Source organism: Ceratina calcarata, unplaced genomic scaffold, assembly GCF_001652005.2.
Source record: "Ceratina calcarata isolate Rehan_Ccalc_2016 unplaced genomic scaffold, ASM165200v1 scaffold154.2, whole genome shotgun sequence".
Lineage (NCBI taxonomy): Eukaryota > Metazoa > Arthropoda > Insecta > Hymenoptera > Apidae > Ceratina > Ceratina calcarata.
Window position 1 is genome coordinate 447945 of NW_017136637.1, and position 20297 is coordinate 468241.

At 39.4% G+C, this 20297-nt stretch overlaps 3 protein-coding genes across 14 annotated transcripts in view; 2 read left to right on the forward strand and 1 right to left on the reverse strand.

Moving 5' to 3' along the window:
• Window positions 1–826: 826 nt before the first annotated feature.
• lig (ubiquitin-associated protein-like lingerer) lies at window positions 827–10666 on the reverse strand. 11 transcript variants are annotated; one of them, XM_018036991.2, is made up of 15 exons: window positions 10508–10666; window positions 8914–9106; window positions 8463–8817; window positions 8124–8387; window positions 7847–8040; window positions 7535–7774; window positions 7132–7452; window positions 6629–7063; window positions 6334–6558; window positions 6053–6254; window positions 5781–5980; window positions 4814–5023; window positions 4617–4739; window positions 4273–4548; window positions 827–4193 (listed from the first exon to the last, which is right to left on the reverse strand). In XM_018036991.2, exons 2-15 carry the CDS (start codon window positions 9037–9039, stop codon window positions 3942–3944), a joined length of 3423 nt encoding a protein of 1140 aa, XP_017892480.1. In that variant the 5' UTR covers window positions 9040–9106; window positions 10508–10666; the 3' UTR covers window positions 827–3941. The 11 variants fall into 11 exon arrangements, with proteins under 11 accessions (XP_017892480.1, XP_017892482.1, XP_017892488.1 ...); XM_018036993.2 differs by having other exon boundaries at window positions 8914–9045; window positions 10508–10537; XM_018036999.2 differs by lacking the exon at window positions 10508–10666 and adding an exon at window positions 10376–10468 and having other exon boundaries at window positions 838–4193; window positions 8463–8802.
• Window positions 10396–12660, forward strand: PCID2 (PCI domain-containing protein 2). 2 transcript variants are annotated; one of them, XM_018037004.2, is made up of 6 exons: window positions 10396–10510; window positions 10934–11150; window positions 11227–11268; window positions 11339–11460; window positions 11534–12015; window positions 12102–12660. In XM_018037004.2, exons 2-6 carry the CDS (start codon window positions 11130–11132, stop codon window positions 12614–12616), a joined length of 1182 nt encoding a protein of 393 aa, XP_017892493.1. In that variant the 5' UTR covers window positions 10396–10510; window positions 10934–11129; the 3' UTR covers window positions 12617–12660. The 2 variants fall into 2 exon arrangements, with proteins under 2 accessions (XP_017892493.1, XP_017892492.1); XM_018037003.2 differs by lacking the exon at window positions 10396–10510 and having other exon boundaries at window positions 10833–11150.
• A 104-nt stretch (window positions 12661–12764) lies between these two features.
• Window positions 12765–20297, forward strand: part of LOC108632421 (Epidermal growth factor receptor pathway substrate clone 15) — a 17646-nt gene continuing 10113 nt past the window's right edge. Inside the window, exons 1-13 of the mRNA XM_026819687.1 lie at window positions 12765–13050; window positions 13526–13570; window positions 13691–13924; window positions 13985–14257; window positions 14362–14577; window positions 14652–14809; window positions 14884–15043; window positions 18115–18360; window positions 18754–18816; window positions 19410–19753; window positions 19823–20000; window positions 20075–20188; window positions 20268–20297. Coding sequence (XP_026675488.1) covers window positions 13024–13050; window positions 13526–13570; window positions 13691–13924; window positions 13985–14257; window positions 14362–14577; window positions 14652–14809; window positions 14884–15043; window positions 18115–18360; window positions 18754–18816; window positions 19410–19753; window positions 19823–20000; window positions 20075–20188; window positions 20268–20297 — 2088 coding nt within the window. The 5' untranslated portion in view covers window positions 12765–13023. The remainder of the gene's footprint in view (window positions 13051–13525; window positions 13571–13690; window positions 13925–13984; window positions 14258–14361; window positions 14578–14651; window positions 14810–14883; window positions 15044–18114; window positions 18361–18753; window positions 18817–19409; window positions 19754–19822; window positions 20001–20074; window positions 20189–20267) is intronic.

Here is a 20297-nt window from a genome sequence, read left to right on the forward strand (position 1 = left end):
ACACAATATGTATTTATGTCACAGGGTTCTTTTAATACATTTATTCTTAGATATTCATATTTATACACAGTAGCTATTTCCTTTTTTTTTTTAATAATTATATATAATAGCAGTAATGGCGCAATGCATTTTGCATCTTCGTTCGATAGATTAATACTTGACAAAAATACAAAAATTATTAATTGTTTAATAATATTGTTATAAGAACGAACTGCTTCCTTAAAGTTTTCACGTTTTCGTGTCGCATATTCTTTTCCCTACTTTACTAGAATATTTCCTTTCTCTATTCCTCTCATTATACACCGTATTTAATATATATTAGTTGCTCTCTAACTGATTTGAGCAAGAGATATATATATATACCAAGTGCGAGATATTCGAAAGTATATATATGTGTGTGTGTGTGTGTGTGTGTGTGTGTGTATATATATGATGAAAGAAAAGTACGTACTTGATTATTTCCAAATCGTTACAAATCCCTTGAATTCTTAATTAATACACGAGTACGTTTATAATAAGTATACGTATGTTCAATGTGCAAGGATATCCCAAAGATCTTTTATACAAATTTACTAACGTATTTAAATGTCCGTGTAACTTATGTGAGTGCTCGAAACATACCTTTGAATTTACATGATTGCCGCGACAAGTACCGTAACAGAAAAAGCTAAATCGCAGATAACAGCAGTTCTTATATAAACTAGGAAGCGAACGAAACATTTACATAAAATACAGTGATAGTAATCCGATAAATAAGGTTTCGTAACGTGAGTATGAGTTTGATAACGTTTAAAATAAGATATGTTAATTTAATGATAACAGAGCGTTTATCAACCATTTAAAATCATACGTATATTTATAAAGCTTGATTTATATAGCACAATATTCGAAAGTCGTTAATTAAGTTATTAATATTAGGTAGTAAACATTTTAAGAACACCCTGTACAATCAGGATGAACAATCCGTATTATACTCGGGAATATCATTGTCGTCGACACGATCGATCCGTTCATCTCCTCGTCAAGTAATTTTATGGTTTACAGATTTACAGTTTCTCTTTGTTCTTGTTTCAAAGAACTATTCTACATTTGGTCTCCCGTGATTTTCAAACGTATTTTATCATCCGTATCGACGTCGTCTAATTTCGTGTATATATATATATATTTATATATGTATACATACGTATGTATAATGCAATCGCTAACGAGATTTTACTTACAATTATTTACTTCTCTCCCTTCGTAATCAGTGGTTGTACTTGGTACAGTTTTATACGGTAAAACAATTTGTTTCTTTTCTTTTTTTTATTCCCAAACGTATGGTACACGCATGCTAGATCGTAAAGATTTCAACAGCACCTCGTGAAAACACTTTACTCGCACATATTACATGTATTTTTGTTCGTTTACCTCTTAATGATAGAAATTACTCGGTAATAATGATTGCTATCCACAATGCAGAAATGTAATCCTCTCTAGAATGACTTGCATTAATTAAGATTTAGATCGTTCTGTCTGATTATTTAATAACTGTACAATATGTATCTAATTTAGCGTAGATAATGTAACAGTACGGCTGTTTCATTTCATCAGACGGATTCGACGACTACATCTTTTCCACTTTATATATCCGTGATATCTTGTCGAAACGATATCATTATGAATGCTCATTAGCGGTACACTAACATCGACGTTTGTTTATAGAGTTTTATCTTTAAGAAAAACGAAAATGCAAAAGGTGCAGGCTCGCAGACCGACTGAGATTTTTATGTGTAAAGTTTAACAATTAAGTTTATTAAGTAGTCAGTACTTTCGATCAACTAAAATTCACTTTTATTTACGTATTAACAAATATTACAGTTTTGTTAAAGCAGATCCAAGAAATGAATACGAATCAGACGAGGAAAAATGAAAAAAAGAAAAAAAAAAAAAACGAAAAAAAGAAAGAAATCGAAGAACTTGGGACGTAGCCACGTAATATTAATTGAACTATACATGTTGTGTGTTAACATCAAGTTGAAATCTTCATAACACGTGTCTTAAATTTCTCCTATATCTCGAAGAGCTTGTTTCTTGAGTAATAAATTTAAAGATAACGTTTTACAGCTTATACAATTATATTAGATAGTAATATAAATTATTTAAACGTTTCTCCGAACGATGATCGATTCAAAATTCACTTCGAACTCCATGAATTTTAAAAAAACTGACAAACGATACTCCGCAAATGAAAATGATTAATATGATAAACTAGAAGGAGTCAACCATTAATCTCTAGAAAGATAAATTACATGGATGATATAGAGGAATTAGTAAAAGTTAATTATATATCAATAAAGTTTTAGATAATACAACTTACAAGTATGAAAGGATTGTAAAAAGTCTATGTGAGAGTACTGCAAAAAGCAGGTGTGTTTGAACTCTGTCGTTTGAAATTTTATTCAAGGCACCACAAGAAAAATTACTCGGGAATTCTGCTCCGCGTTCTCTTTCCTAGCGTTCATTTTTTGTGGCACTCTTTAATCTGTTACGCCGCTTTCGTAAACGTAAGATACATTAAATAAGTACCGTTCTTATTTTCAAATCAAAGTTCTTAAAAAAGAAAAGCACAAGTCGACGATATCTTCATTTTTCTTTCTTTTTGGTTTAGTAGCTTATACGTTTGTTAATAAAATATAACTTTTTTAAAATTCTGGTAACTAAAAGAAATGCAAGGCGACCGAATCAAATGTTATTATGTATATTATGAATGAGAGCGCAGTAATGCGAAAATCAGTGTGATTATACACACGTTTCATTTTTCTTTAAATACGAAAAGTGACAACGTTATGACGATTATAACTTTATATACCTGATGTTTCCGTGGTTAAATACATACAATAATTGTAATTTACAGTAATACAGTTTTTATGTTTCGTAGCGAACGAGGTGCTCTCTCTCTCTCTCTCTCTCTCTCTCTCTCTGTCTTCCTCTTTTTTCTTTGCTTTTGTGTAAAGAAGCACTTTTAGATGTTAATGAACGGAGATGCCTACGTCATACAAAAAAACTATCACCCTTTGCAGTCGATGCAGTATATTCGCAATTGCACAGTAGTATACAGATAGGAGATCGGGAGTAAATTTAACAGTCAATTACTCTTCTAAATCATCTTTTCAATATTTCACACGAGATCTACACAAATCTTGATTTTCATTTCCTCTTACTTGTTTTCATCCTCTATAGCGTTTCGGGCATTCTCAATTATGTACGATCGTGCGGTCCAGGACTCTCGCACGTTGCAAACGCTATAAATTTATTTGGCACGAGTGCGCCTCATTGTTTTGGAAGAACTATGCAATTTTTTTTATCCGTGCTACGTGCTTTGACTGTCCATTTTATTTCCCTTTCGCATACCACGTTTGTTGCTCGAAGGAAACACATTTATACATAAACATATATATTGCATTGTACACACCAAAGACTTTCTAATGCAATTAAAAAATTATAAGTAAAACAACATGTTGAAGGATCCTTTCATGTTTTTTTTTTTAATAATCCAACATAATATCGAGATATTACGAGTATAATGAAATTAATACGACTAATTAGAAGAGAGAGTTGTAACGTTTTCTCCTTCCATCTTTTAAACTAATTACTGTATAAGATTTATATGTGTGAAAGAAATATGTAACCATCCCGTTGAACGCAATATCTTTAAAAATTGCTTAATCCTTCCACGTTTTAAAACTCATCTTACATTTTATAGTAACTCGTGTCATACCAGGATTATTTAGTTCCACCAAAAAAACCATCATCTCGTCTCGTGTCCTTTGTATCATTTATGTCAATGTCCGTATCTTCGCACCAGCGTGTATCACAGTGGTGAACGTTGCATAGTTGTAGTCCGAAATCATGTTTCTCTCATATTATTATTTTCCGTCCCGCAGTCCGAAACTGTGTGTTTAATTACTTCCCGTCCAGTAGCTCTGACTGTAACCAGGCTTCGCTTGGGCCTTGTTCTGGGAACTCGTGTTAGACCTTTGGCCTGTACTGCTGCCGCCGTCCTGATGAAGCGGCTGATGCAACTGATGGGGTATAGTCGGGATAAACAAATGCGGCGTCCCGTACGTACCAGGCAAACCAGCGTTTTGACTACCAGCAGTCAAACCAAACGGCGGGGGAGTCGCCGAATGAAATGTTTGTTTGTCGTACGACTAAAATAACGCGGAAAACTTGTACACCTAACTGGAGCTAATTGTTAAACGATTCTTTCGATCCTACGAGAATACTTACGTTCACTTTACCAAGTGCTACGTGACTCTTTGCGTACATCGTAGCGCTTATATCGGTCGCAGACGATCCACCGGTATTCGTGTTCCCAGTAGACGTTCCCGTTTTACCGCTCTGCGTACTGGAATAGCTGCTGCCAGCTCCTTTGTACTCGCTCGAGGGGCCGGCAGACGCTAACGCGTCGTAGCTAGCACCCGCTCCATATCCCGATCCATAGCTTCCTGGTTTAGCACTGTACGCACCACTGTTTGTACCGGCATTACCAGCAGTGGCTATCTGCTACAGTAAACGTCGGATAAATCAATCTTGAGCAGATCTTCGTTGAATCAATCGTGATTCTAACTTACAGGATAAATGGCAGGAGTTCCATACTGAAAGCCGCCTGGCATTATTCCACCACCGTACGCGAAGTATGCGTAAGTCGGTGGAAGAGCAGGGTTCATCATTGGTTGTTGATGCTGCGTAGCAGTCTGCGAATAACGAATCGATTTCGTCCAGAATCACTTCATATTATATTAATCGCGTTGTATGTTCGGAGTCTCACCTGTTGCGACATAGTCGACGGAACCGGGGACGCGTTGCTATCGTTTCTGGCGAACCTAGCGTCGCTAATACTGGTATAGGGTCCTTGTACGCCTTGCACTCCTTGGACACCTTGGACACCGGAGAGCCCATCTCCTCGTCCGCCACCGAGACTGGTAGCTGGACCGGTTGTCTGATAGCCCAACGCCGCGTCATAGTAACCAGTAGTTGGCTGCAGGTTAGTCAGGAAGGCCAAACACAAAACTACATGCATACACTGTGTACTCCAAATACAAGAAGGCTAACTAATATCTAAGTCTACGCGTACTGGGTTTCAGGGCAGGTAACATGCGTTGTACCTATGTCGTACCTTTGAACGTGATCTCGTAGTCTCTTTTATAAATGTATTTAAAATAAGGTACAACTTAACCATGTGAAAGAACGTACGTTCGTGTAATTTGAAATATTTAACATCTGGTACGGAGGGAACGAGAGATGTATATGAACATGAGCTACAGTGAGTCTGCGATTAAAATGAATACATCATTCCTCTCAAATTGATCGCAGTTTTACTTGCCTACTAAACATTGTATCGGGAATAAAAGAAAAGAAGAATTCGTCTGATGCGAAACATCCCACTATAAAAAATATAATAAACTTCTTGTGCCATCTTGTAAAAGACGTGAACGAACAACTCATAATTGTTCAAAGAAGAAAAAGTAATATAGAAATAACGAGCAGCTACCAAGCATTAAAGAAATATTACTTGAGCATTCTTCGTACTAAATAATCATAACATAAGATATAGTAGCACGCTTCATAGTAGTACATCCGAGATCTGTTTACTGTCTCAAGAAACACGATACACGATACGTATAAAAGTTTTTCCTCGATGTACGATACTTCAAAGCAATTGAATCGAATCAAGTACAAATTGCTTTCGACGCGAAGCAACTTGTAGTTGAAAAACAAATTGAACAGTGACTGACCATGTGTTGCATTCTCTGCTGCAGGATCTGCAATTCTTCGTAACTGTACACTGGTTGCTGGAACGCGTAAGGTACACCCTGGCCCATGATGTATTGGTGGCTCAGCACGGGAGTCATGCTGCCAGCCGCACCACCACCAGTTATGTTTCCAGTTCCACTACTACCCGTTACTACGCCGCTCGATGTACTCTTCGGGACTGCTTTACAAACGATAAAACTGATTTCATTTCCGTTCGATCATATCACAACGATTTAAGTTGAGTATTACGTACCATTGGAATTTGTTACTTTAGTCTGTGAACTGTTTACGGAAGCGGAGCCCAGCGTAGGCGCCGTTGTAGTCGCAAGAGAGTTGTTCGACGTCGTCGTGTTACTATCGTACTGAGAATCTTTCGTGGTATTACTGTTCAATTTGTGATTGTGGGATCCGGTTTGCGGCTGACTGGCATACGTGCCGTATGCACTTCCGTATATCTGTCGACAAATCAGATCGACCATATTACATATATAAATATTCCGATTTACGTCTATACGTATAGAACAGGATGCTTACGGATTGCGCTGCACTTTGATAAGCGGCAGAAGACTGTGTAATGGGCGAGGTGAAGCTAGTAGCGGATGGCTGATAAGCTTGCGGAGTCGTTTGAAACGACGACGATCCTTGGTACCCGCTCGTTTGATAGCCTGTACTGCTGTTCGAGACGGTATTCGTAGCTACGGACTGTGCCTGGTACTGGGACGTCGTCGTAGGCGCGTATCCACTTGCAGATTGATATACCTATTAACAAAACGTACTTTAACGTTCCTGTTTTCATACAAGTCGTTCCAATCAAGAACATCTCGGTCACCTGATTCGTAGTTGTCGGTTGATTGTAACCAGAAGTTGCGGATGCAGACGCGGAAGGAGATGGTTGACTAAAAGTCGACGTGTTAGATTGTGGAAACGACGACGAAGAGTTATAACTTGCTTGAGTGACGGTCGCCGTTGCCGAGTAACTGTTGGCGCTCGTGCCCGACGCGCTCTGATACGACGATTGAGCAGACTGAGCATTCGTGGAGTAGGCGTTGTAGGTGCTCGGCGTCGCCGAGGGTGCTTGAAACGATGACTTCTGCGTCTGATAAGTCGTCGTACCGTACGGCGGCGCGTTTCCCGGGGAGACTTGCGAAGTGAAATCCTGTTTAGTTATGTCTAACGTTTGTCCGGTACTGCTGCCGCGAGCGGTGAACGTTTGAGCGTTTATCGTATGCTCGCTCGATGCTGGTAAACTGTCGCTATTCGATAACTGCAAGTTGAGAGAATTATTTAACAGAAAGAATCAACTTTGTCGATATCTCGATAAAGTGAACTGACCATTTGAGAAGTAGTGTTGAAAGGTGTCGTCGACGACGGCTGCGTCGTTTCAATGTCCAAAGAGCTATTCGTATTGGCAGTGTTCACAGTATTCGTAGTAGAAGACACGTCTACGCCAGGAATCGTATTACTAGCCGAGTTATACTTCTCATTCGCAGAGCCGTCGAGGGAACTCGAATCGCTACCAAATTCAAGTGCACCGAATTGGACGTCGAGGAAACCAATGCCACTGTTGACAGCGTCGCCAGGCATTTCTACCGCAGTCGACGGTATCTTTGACGGCGGCGGTACTCTCGGACGTTGTTTCGTCTGCCTTTGAGGCTGATACATTTAAAAAGCGTTAACGATCGCGATTTCAAGCGTAACTGGATAACGTAAATTTGCAATTGAGGTGTTCAATTACTTGGTTGGATATCGACGAGGAAAACGTAGTTTGTCCAGCAGTTTTTAAATTCTCGCTCGACTGTTGAGTGAACTGAGTTAGATACTGTGTTTGGGCAGCCGTTAATACGCCGCCGCTTATAGCATTCGGTTGTTGCGACAACTGCATCGTTGGTAAAGTCAGTACAGGTTGCTGTTGCTGAGATTGTTGAATTATAGTTTGTTGTTGTATAGCTGGTATTTCCGTCAATTTTGGTAATTCCTTTCAGAAAAACAATATCTTTTGTGCACACGAGGGACGATCGACAAATTAACATACATATACGTTACATACTTCCTGCTGCAGTAGCGACAAATTTACACTCTGATTCGATTGCACTCCTTGGATATCCTGAGTTCTTGGCTCCTCCGTGGCTGGCGGAGCGTCCACCACCGTCGTACTTGGCGTGAAAACCTTCGTATCTGCTAACGAACCTGTGTATTCTTCGTTATCCCAGTCTTCTGCGGAATCCAAATTGTTCCACGCATCTACTCGTACATTTTTGCGTTTTGTGCGTGAGACCACGACTTGTCGCGAGGGCGATTCACAATTATGAATTCGCGAAACTTACCCATCTTTGGTTCCTGAGCGGCTTGTTGTTGCTCCTCGTTGCCTGTCCAGGTATCGATCGACCGGTTAAAGCTGTGAGCAGACGAGCCGGATCCAGGATCGTTGCGATTAGCGAACGTCCGCGGACCGAGTCCCCTTACTCCGCCTCGTCCACCTCGGCCAGGTCTACCCGGACCGCCTCTTCCCCTTCTGTTACCGCTGTAACTACCGTCGCGGACACCGTCCTCCATGTTTCTCTCGTTCTCTTTATTTTCCCGTCCACGCCCTGAGATATCGACCAAGTTGTAAAACGGCAATTTATCAATGACGATATTTTAAATGCACATTTCAGCAAACGTACATCCACGATTATCACGGCCACGCATACGGGGAGGGCCACCCGACCGTTGATTACGTCTCTCGTCCCAATCGCCGGTCTCGTCTTGACCACCGGACGTATCCATGTTCTGTTTCGAGCCGGCAGGTTGACGAGGCTTCTTCTTCTTCACCTCCCATTCTGTTTTCACCCCCTCGAGAAGATCATTGACGGCGCGATCCAGGTCCCCGTCACTGTCGTGTAAAGCCATGACGACCTCGTCCTCCGACCGTCTGGTCATATCCATGACTTGCTTGATCCGTTCTTTCAAGACAGGATCCTCGCCGCCGCCCATTCTAGTGTCGATGATTTGTGCATGCCGCATCTGAGCAGTGTTTGGCTGGAACGCCATAGTTTTTAATAAAATGCTTTTTTATACAGATTGCAAGGTGAACCGAGGCAACGTTTGGTGAACAAAGAGACAGCATCTACTGACCTGTGTTTTGTCATGTTTTATTGAATCCGATGATTTCTGATGATCCGATTTCCCATGCTGGTGTGATGATTTATTTTTATTGGTGCTCCTCCCACCAGAGGACACCGATTTGTTGCTTGAACTCATTGCCAACTAAAATCCCACACACCTATATCACTCACCTATCACACTATGTACACTCTCTATTTACAGTCTGTAACAAAAAAGAGCAATAATTGGCTACAATGAAACATGATTGTGCATAAAAGACAACTACCAATGTTCCAAATTTACTTTTATCCCTCAAGTTAAATGTGCAGAAACGTTACCATATCGACAATAAAATCGCATATAATCCCCAAATTCAATCAACATTCATTTATGTAATAATGCTAAATATGAATCTATCCTATGAGAAAAATGCCTATATAACTAAAACTAATGTCCAAATACACAAGTTCTGAACTTTCATATTAATTTCTATAAAAATTATAGTAATATTCAATTATGTTTCATCATCGTTACGAAGACAACTGGAAAATGAATTACACCAATGTTAAATTATATAAAATATGTTCTCCAACATCACAAGGGAAGTATATGATTTGAAAATAATTCACACGCACATGAAATGTGGAGAAGAATAAAATACACAACAATATAATATCAAAAGCTAGAACCATTTTACTGTTAGCACTCAATGATAATAACTCAGAGATGAAGAACAATTAACACGTCGATGTACCCGAGTGTTTACTAAATATTTAAAGTTTAACGTCAAACAGTAATTGTGAAAAAATGTGAGAGGCGATCCGGAGCACGTCAACGTGAAATTTAGGGAAACTAGGTACTGCTTCCTGAAGAAAGGGGCAGAAGGTTAGGGACGACCAACGAGGATAAATAGAGAATCGAACGATTTAACAAGTATCTCTTAAAATAGTCACGTTTTCCCTAAAACGGTTGTCGAAAAGAAGAGCGGATAAACTGAGCGTCAGGGCGATACGTGAGACGGTCTTGTTCACAAATTTCGCGAAATTGCGTACGATCGTACCACTCGATCCGAGGAATTGCCGAGACCACCGTGGATCCTCACGGAATTGCTCCTCCGCGGCACGGAACGTTTCGAAAGGCGACGAAGCGACGATATTTAAAAAAAAGATGAATTTTGACGTGCGCGGTGAGAATATGACGAAGAAGGATTTAATCGGGCGCATCACAAAAAACACCTTGTCCGTTGCGTTGTTGTTCGTGAACGAGTCGTGAAAATTCTTCGAACGGATGATAAATAGATCGGCCGTGGAGAAATACGTTATACTCCTGATATTCGTTTACTAAGACGTTGTGATGGAATATTTCCCGCAGACCATGTGCACGGTAGACGCCATTTCTGGTTTTGCGAGGAAGGCTTGTCAACCATCGCCGCGGTGGAGCATCGATAGATCTCCCAGAGACGATCAAGTCAAAGTATTTGCAAGTAACTCACAGTTATTGTAAGCGTTGTTTGCGTGCTCGAGGGTCACGTCCGGAGTCGGAAACAAGCGAAATTCACGACGCCTCGGCTTTTTCGGCCGTGGCGCGCGAAAAATCACGAAAAAAACAACGAATTTCCTCGTACCTGGTTAGTGCGCTCAAAACGCAGCTCGGTCACGTGACCGGGGGCCACCACCTCTGTACTTTATCAGGCTCCATACGAATGGCCAATTTTACAACCAGAAATTTCAAATTCACTAACTAACCGGACCCAATTTTACCGAATTTTTTTATCGAACTCGAACGGTTCCAATTCCATTATTCCATGCCTAACGAGAGATCTTTTTACCCGATTTCTCACTCGTACCTTTATTTAACAATGCCGTCATGTAAAATATAAAATATAAAAAGAGGAACAGTGCATGCAATCTGCCGAGAAACACGAGAGAGACTCGCTTCTTTGTGTAATGGAGCTAGAGATGCACCATTGAAATTCTAAGAATATCGGCTATTTTTAATTTAATTTTCCCATTATTTATTTCCCATTTTATATGGAAATCATTTTTGTTAGAATGAAAATGATGTGACGAGAACAAAAGACTAATTAACGGAATCGAAAGAACTACGTGTATGTAATACGATTGGACTCAATTGGACCTTTTGCATGTGTAGAAGTAAACACGAATGTGTTAAGAAGATAGATTTGACTTTAGAAACAGAAAGACATTTATGAAAATAGGGTGGCTCGTTGAGCCAGCAATAGCAAAATGGATTCGTATATAATGCAGGTATTACGTTAAAAATAGTATTACATGCACCTCGTTGATCAGAGAAGTTTTAACATTCTGGTTATGTTCATAATAGGTCAGACGCATGTGGCTAAATCAGGACGGAGAGGGTTTAGCAGTAAATATTTCTACTGACAAAATATGAATCATGTAAAAGTGTAAATTCTCATGTTAATTTTTTATTTAAGGATCTCCTGTCTTTAAGACACGTCCATGTAAACATTCCACAAATCGGATCAGAAACAGCAATGACTAAAGCAATGGAACATTTGTCTGCCCCTCTCGATGATCTAGTACTTTACCACTTAAAGTAAACGAATTAAACCTAGACAAACTGTTCTATAACCGTTTCAACTATTTCTTAATGGAACATGTATTTTTAGAACTGTAGCAGCTATGAACAAAGACGATCCATTGTCCATGTATAATCACCAAAGTTCAGCAGTTCAATCTCTGACGAAAATCCTTCAAATGCAAAAAGAGGAGAATTGGATGTTGCCTGTTATGAACGTGATGTGCTTAGAATTAAGATTTTTAGCAGTTTGTGCTGAGAACTCGAAGAGCAACAAGAACACGAAACCTGGAGAGATCCTCGAGAAATGTGCAGACTGTCTGATGGGTTGTTTTCGAGTTTGTGCCTGCGACAATCGCAGTTCAGAGGACGATACGAAAAGATGGGGCATGCTGGCGCTAGTCAATCAATTATTAAAAATCTATTTTCGTATTAATAAATTGCATCTATGCAGACCTTTGATAAGAGCGATAGAATCGTCTCCTTACAAAGCGCATTTCGCATTAGCGCAACAGATAACGTACAAGTTCTTCGTAGGCCGTAAAGCAATGTTTGACAGCGATTACAAAGCTGGTAAATATGCATTGAAAATGCATTGCGTTTCTCCCAATGAACTTGAAATTTTTCCGTTGTATACATGATATAATTTGCTTTTTCAGCCGACGAACATCTCACGTACGCGTTCGAACATTGCCACAAACAATCGTCGAAGAACAAACGACTGATTTTGACTTATCTCGTACCTGTGAAAATGTTATTAGGATACATGCCTAAGCACGGCGTGTTGGCAAAGTACAACTTGATGGAGTTCGGGGAATTGATGGAGGCTGTGAAGAAGGGAGATCTAAAGAATCTCGAGAAAGTAATGGCGAAACACGAGTCGTTCTTCATCGGAGCAGGGATTTACTTGATCGTAGAGAAATTGAAAATAATAGCTTATAGGAATCTATTTAAGAAAGTGTATCTCGTGTTGAACACCCATCAGATCCCTATCGAATATCTCGCTGCAGTAGTGGAATCGGATGACACCGACGAGGTGAACATCGACGAGGTGGAGTGCATCGTGGCGAATTTAATATACGAAGGGAAAATTAAAGGATACATATCTCACCAGCATAAGAAATTGGTCATCTCCAAACAGAATCCTTTTCCGCGATTATCAACAGTACCCTAATTACTCTCGTGTATTTCGTAATAAAAAAATCTGTTTATTTATAATAAAGCGTTTTAATTGGTACATGCCCTTTGGAAATGATTGAACGTTCATATTTGAATTGGAAGCGTGCGCATAAAGTCTAGTTTGCATGATTATTATCAGTCGGTGAAAAGGAGGTGGAACAGTTCGAAGACGATAATCGAGCGCGGCGTGCGGCAGAGGCTGAAGTGTTTCCGTATTGTTAATTAGTTTGTTTTCATTTATTTACCCGTTTAAATAATTTCACACGGTGAACATAGTTGAGGTAACGTGTCAGCGCGTCCGGCGATAAAAATTTGTCTACAAAATGTTGAATAAAACAGTTAAATAATATGACATACTATCGATTCATAGTCTGATTGGTTGAACCAGTGTTCAATGAAAGTATGGCCGCCCTGCCATCACCCACGCAGGTATATTATAATTTTTATAATTTTATCCTCGTATAACATTCGATGCGCTATGTTTATCGTTAACAAGACCTCCCGACGAATCTCTTCTTCTCCTGTGCAAGAACAATATCGTCCTTTGCCATGCACATCATTGCATCACGTCCGTGCATGTATCGACGATTACTTAAAACTTCTCTGACAGTACGGGTAATCGTTTGATAAATGCACGGTAAATATATTACACGTATCCCGCGCGTCGCTCTATTAGTAGAGAAAAGAAGCCGTAACATAATAGTCGATACCAGCACGATATGAAACGTGTTAATTCGATGTTAAAACGTTCGTTCCTATACGTGGAAATATCAGTTGTGATATACCGCATATTTCCGGCGGTTGAAATTCATATGAATTTTTTGTATGTAAAATCTATATTGCTTGGTAACGCGAAGGAATCCTTAATGTAATACAAATCGGCATAATAAATTTCTATTTACAGGTGGCTGGAAGCCATACTGCTATATATGAAGCCTATTATAATCAGGTATGCTTTTGCGTACGTACTTCGGTGTACCATCGTCTTATCTCTACGGGTTCAAACACGATTAACTTTCCATATGCGAGGAATATGTTACGATTGTAACGAGTAAAAATTTGTTCGAAGGTCGATCCAAATGGATATGGGCGAATCGGTGCGATGGAAGCTGCGAGATTTCTTAAGAAATCCCAGCTGAGCGACATTATATTAGGCAAAATATGGGACATGGCAGATCCTCAGTCACGTGGATCATTAGATAAGTCTGGTCTCTTCGTCGCTCTTAAACTGTGCGCGTTAGCCCAAGCAGGGAGAGAGCCTAGTATGTCAAATTTAAGTTTGGAAGTGCCACCACCGAAAATGGTAAGTTCTCCCATTACTCGATGCCTCGAGTATATTATTCCATGCCTGATTTATTTCCAGGGTGAAATTCCTATAGTACCTCCTAAGAATGTAGTGAATACCTTACCGGTAATAACATCTGTGACTAATGGAGATTGGTCTATCAAGCCTTCGGAAAGAGCTAAATACGACCAACTCTTCGATAGTTTACAACCGTCTAACGGATATATTCCTGGAAACAAAGTAAGGGGTGTCCTTATGGACAGTAAGCTTCCATTAGATACGCTTGGAACGATTTGGGATCTTGCCGATATGGACAAAGACGGTATGCTGGATAGACACGAGTTCGTTGTTGTAAGTAGGCTGGCTTCGTCGGACTCAATCTAATCGTAATGAAGCATTTTCTTTTCCCATTTCTTTAATATAATTTCGTGTTATTTATTTTGCTTATCATGCAGGCTATGCATCTAGTGTATAAAGCTTTAGAGAAATATGCAATACCAAGTGTACTTCCACCAGAGTTAATGCCACCTGGGAAAAGGAAAGATTCTACCGTGACATCGGTATCGAAATCTCCTGTACCAATGAGTGGAATGACAACGGCTCCACCACCCATTCCACCTTTACCTAATGTTCCTTCGGTGAAGAGTATGCCTGGTTTAGATACAGCCAAGGTATTGAAACCATCGCGAAAGCGTAACTTGACAATTCTGTATTTAATACAACGATTGTCGCACAATCTGTATAGACGAACGTGCAGTGGGTAGTTTCGACCCAGGATCAAATAGCCGCGGAGAAACTATTCTTGCAAGCTGATTTGGACATGGATGGATATGTCTCGGGTATTGAAATTAAAGATGTCTTCCTTCAAAGCGGACTTAAACAGACTGTACTAGCTGATATATGGTATCAATTTTCGTTATCGTGAATAATGAATACGAAGGTCTCGAGTCATACGTTAATGGTAATTTATTTCCTAGGAGCCTTTGCGATACGTGCGAAAGTGGAAAGTTGAACAAGGAACAGTTCGCTTTGGCCATGTGGCTCATTAAACAGAAACTTCGAGGCATCGATCCACCTGCTTCTCTGACTCCCGACATGGTACCACCTTCTATGCGAAAACCATCCGAAACGGTCGTGGTGAGTACACTGTTTGTTGTTTAAAAACGTCGTCATGTCATCGTTAATGAATCGTGAAACGTTTGCGACCGAGGAATGCTCGCCAGAATACGATCAGAAATACAACAATTATTAAGATACCGCCGACTATAATTACGCTGTGACTCGTTTGTAGTTCAATTTCGCCTGTTACATTTAATTTTATTACTCCGACTATTTCGTTCTTTTGCCAACAGCTGGAAAGTTAAACAGATCGTTTAATGTTTCAAACAATTTTTATGCAATTATTTACCTATAAATATTTGCATCTTCAAATTTTAACGATTTAAAGATGATGTGCATTTGTGGATTGATATAAATTCTCCCTTCAGATTGTTCTTTGATAACAGACGGATTTAAAATCTTATCGTCAACTTTCCAAGTGATCGGTATATCGGTATTCAAACTCCTGAAAAGTTTAAAGCAACACGTATGTGGTTCTTCAATCTTTTATAAATCATTTTACCCTGGGCAGACGAGGATCGCCTTTTTATCATGTCTCTGATAAATTGTTGTCCGTACAACTGTCGGCGATGGTTCAGGCATTCCTTGAACCATCGAATATACACCGGCGCTATTATTCGCGCTTTCGATTACATTTCCCTTTTTATCTCGTATTTCAAATACAACATTTTCCGGACACTTTATCTGCAGACGATATGTATAAGGAAACCAATGTATTCCAATTTACAGTGTGTCCTACCTTGCAATAACGCATCATCATTTCTGTTTTTCTATTTTTAATATCCCTCAGATTCAAAACTTTTTTCGGCAGGTATTTACTTTTACAAGGAATACTATTCTTGAATAAACGTAGGACCGCTTTAATTCTATCACGAGCACTTTCATCCAGAACTTGACTCTCAGTCGTAGCTTCTGTTTGCTCTTCTTCTTCGGCTAAACGTTATTATAAATCGATATTATTTAAGGATGTATTGGCTATATAAGTTGTTTTCCTTCTAACTTCGATATTTAACGAGTTACGTATGATTATTTGGCATTTTATTGATGTTGACAAAATCCGACCATCCCAGCGTCGAAACAGCGAACTTTTGGAAAAAAATTTCGTTTTTCCTCAATAACTCCTAAACCCTTGGAGATACGGGAAAATTGCATAGGACCTTTCTTGTAGAGGACGACGAGATCTATAATTTCCATGTAAAAATTCTTCGCTGTTGTCAATAGTTTACGAGTTATTGACGAAAAACGAAAAACCAGTTTTTTGCAAATAACTCGTAAACTATTGATGCTAGCAAAAAATTTTTACATGGAAATTGTAGATCTCGTCGTCCTCTACAAGAAAGATCTGATGCAATTTTCCCGTAGATTCAACGGTTTAGGAGTTATTGGCAAAAAACGAAAATTTCGCAAAATCTGAAGGGGTAACACCTTGGAAAAATCTCGGAAAAATCGAAAATTTTTTTTTGTTGTTTATTATTAGCAATGTTCTTCCGACGTCTGATTTCTTTTTAAAAAATGCGTTTCTAAAGTGTATAAACTTTTGGGATTGACTGTATAGCCAATACGTCCTCAATAGTGCGCGATGTAAAACAGAAATCGGCGCACTTTGTCTTTTGGACTCGACGTTCTTCTCCAGGGAGGAAATCGTGCAGTACCCGTACCGAGTCTTTTTACCAACGACGCCACATCTGGAGCACTTAGACCATTTGGTCCACGTCGTGTGAACGTTTAAATTGTATTCCGGTAGAGTCTTTGGTATCGTCGCGTGCGGCATGTTAGGCGCGGTTCTAGGATGTACGATTTTCACTCCATCGAGATCAGTATCAATTGAAACGTGATAAGATACGGATGATAAATCTCCCAATTGACACCAATACTGACCGGCCTGTCCAGACTGTGACGATTTTTTATCAGTCCAAATACACAATACTTGTATTCAAGAATACCTTAATACTATAAATCATTAGTGTTCTATCAGTCGGGGAAATGAACGTATTGTCCGATTCTTCGACAAGTTTACTCGCTTCATTGACAACAGAGCTATTGAAATACCAGTCTATATCGTCGCTCGCGTACGTCTCTAAGGGTGACACACATATTTGGCAGTCCAATCTGGAAATTGACTTTTCAATCATTTTACGAAAGATAGAATACAACGATTTTCATACGTGACTAGGGTTCCTTCTAAAGCTTCGATAGCTATGGGATACATTATCCTTTGAGACCCGATTTCGTTATAAGTTTTCGTCAAACAGTCGTAATAATCCTGCCACGACTCTTCATGTATTTTTCTCAGAGTCTCGTTAGCTCCTGGGTACTCGTATTCGTTGATGTCGAGTAAAAGTTCACTGCCTTGATGATACGAATTCGAGTTTTACTATTATTTATAGAAGTGTTTAAAGGCAATGAGTATCACCTTGCTCTTTGTTCAACACTTTGCTAATCTTTTTACGGAGTTCATTGTACTTCTTCCACAAATTTATTCCCACTGCAGAATCGATAGATATATTCGTTAAATAATAAATATATAAGAGTAACACTAACTGCATGGCGTTCTGTGTGAAGCTTGACACGCGATTCTCAGTTTTTTATCCGAGACTTTACGTTCAGAAAGCTGTGTCGTGGGATCGCAATCCGAATTTGAACGTAACATTCGTTATGTATTCATTCCGTAAGAACAATAACAATTTGGGTTTTGAGAAATGCATAAAAATCGCACCCTTATTGATAAAGCGCGAGTCTCCCACAGCCGCTCTGAAGAGAGAGAAATTAATGAACGTCACACTCGTGAAACAGTTACAAACCGAGGCGAGGAAAGCGAAATTAAAGTCACTGTATGGCACGGACGATGTTGAAAAGATCAAACTTAAAACTCGTCGAGAATATATAGAAGAATTCAGAATGAACATATTGAATGATAACACTTTTGTACCTATAAATTGATTAACGATGATGTTACACCTATAACTGTTCTGCGTAGTGAGAATAAAGAATATCATAATCAGAATTGTTTCGAATCATTTGTAGCGTCTAGAATATATTGAATAAGAATTGTGATCTGTGTAAATGAAGAAATTCGGTTTGATCTTTAGGAGAACAACAACGTGTCCGGTTACTCGAATCCAGAATTGGATATGATAAGCAAAGACATAGCGGAGCTTGTAAGGGAGAGACAAACCATGGAACAGGATATAGCTCAGAAGGAAGCGGACATAAAAATAAAGAGCGGCGAGATAAAGAGTTTACAAAGCGAATTGGACACGCTCGCGGCTACGTTGAAGCAGCTGGAAAATCAGAAGGGCGAGGCGCAAAAGCGATTGAACGATTTGAAGGCTCAGGTACATGAGTTTTTCATTGTATCACACGCGCGTTTAGGTAATCCGCTTGCTGAATGTGCAGCTTTGCTTCTATACGAAGTTAGGAACGCGTGTCTGTGAATTGTATATAATGCTTTCGTTAAGACGTGTAATTAATTAAATGTATTACGATTTTTACAACTCGCAAGTTATATTGTCATAGGTACGTTATTGAACATCTTGTAAACTTTAGCAGAGATCGCATCAGCATGACACGTAGAAATCCGATCGTACAGCGTTTATTTAAATGTTATTTTATTTATCATGAATCCTTTCCCGATTCGTCGAATATACGTCCAGTTATATTATTTTATTTTACTAATAATTTAGTTTTTTTTTTCCTTATCATTTGGTTTTATTATGTTTGGCTTGTAGAAGACAGAAGTAGATAAAGATTTGAGTGATGTCGAGGAGAAGATTCTCGAGGAACAAAAAAAGGTACATCGATAATTTCTACTTTTATCGAAGGGCAGGTACAGATTTTAATCTCATTTCTATAAAATACCAATTACAACTTCTTCATCTATACCTCTCTCTCTACGTCTGTTGAACAAAGTACAATAAAATTTCTGGGAATAGCTTTCTGCGATAATAACTATAAAAACGAGGAAATAAAATCACACGGATTTCATTCCAATCTTTCTGTACGCAGGAAACTCCTGCGCAAATTGCGCGTAATATTTATAACGTTAATATGAATGCCAGTCTGAAAGTACTGATTATTTTTATTATTAAAAAGCTTTGTTTGTTTTTTTCATACATCCGCTAGGTAATGCTTCGCTGCGTCGCATGCTAGAATAGCTGTAGCCTAGATTGCCCTAAAGAACATGCATAGATGAGACTTTGATCTAGTATATAGTTCGTAACACAAATCGCTTAAGAGATTCGAGCCTTAAATTTCTGTGATTGTATTTAAATATACATCGTAGTATCTTCTAAAATTGTTATTAACAACATGTGTTTAACGTATTCAGAAATATGAATGAATGCTATTGTGCAAACATGTTAGTATTACGAATTTCGATGTACAGGTCGACAAATTGCGTCAGCAAGCGGAGGAGCAGGAATCAGTGTTGCGCGCCCAAGAGGATGAGTTGAATTCAAAGAGGCAAGAACTGGAAGGTTTGCGGCAAGAAGAGCAACAGTTGGAGCAGCAACAGAATAAAAGCAGGGACCAATTAAACGAGTTGACGAAGAATTTGCAGGACACTCAGCTGCAAATCTGTCAAGCTAAAGCGAAAATCACGCATCTGCAGGAACAGCAACGGCAGATGAGTGACGCGATCGCGCTTTACGATTCGGCACTCGCGGCAGGAGATGCCTCTCTTGTACCTGATACTAGTCTGCAATTTAATCCCGAGATCGAAGATCCAGAGTACGCAATTTAATATACAAAGACTCCGCGTCGATCATAATGTAATTCTGATTGTGAAAATTCGCGTAGGTACGAAAAGAAAAAAGAGGAAGATAAAAATAAGAAGGAAGTCGTATTCTCTAACACGAACGGAACGACGGTAGATGGTTTCGACCAAGATCCTTTCGCATCCAGCAAAGCTCAAGAAGCATTCAGCGCATCGACGCCGGACCCATTCGGAACCGCGTTCCCATCGCAAAATGCTACCGTGAGAGATTTTCCAAACGAAGTGATCACTACGTCGATCACGTAGTACTACTTAACTTTCCACCGTTTTTACAGGGATTCTCGTCCGATCCATTCAGCGCATTCGATGATAACAACGCTGTAAAACAAGATCCATTCGATCCGTTTGGAGATGGAAAACGAACTGATAATAAGGCTAACGCAGCAGCAGTAAGTTGTCACAGATATACCAGAATTTCGAAGAAGGCCCTCCTTTCGTCTACGTAATATTGTATATAAAATTTTTCAGGCAACGAAAGATCCGTTCGGAGACGATCCG

Bases quoted from the DNA above. Each gene is read 5' to 3' on its own strand.
- lig (XM_018036991.2), bottom strand. From the start codon at position 9,039: ATGAGTTCAAGCAACAAATCGGTGTCCTCTGGTGGGAGGAGCACCAAT. The intron at 7,064-7,131 runs GTCAGTTCACTT...CTCAACTTGCAG, and splicing joins TCAACACTACTTCTCAAATG to TTATCGAATAGCGACAGTTT. The intron at 4,740-4,813 runs GTGAGACTCCGA...CGTTATTCGCAG, and splicing joins CGTCGACTATGTCGCAACAG to ACTGCTACGCAGCATCAACA.
- PCID2 (XM_018037004.2), top strand. From the start codon at position 11,130: ATGGATTCGTATATAATGCAG. The intron at 11,269-11,338 runs GTAAATATTTCT...TTTTTATTTAAG, and splicing joins AGGACGGAGAGGGTTTAGCA to GATCTCCTGTCTTTAAGACA. The intron at 12,016-12,101 runs GTAAATATGCAT...TTGCTTTTTCAG, and splicing joins TGACAGCGATTACAAAGCTG to CCGACGAACATCTCACGTAC.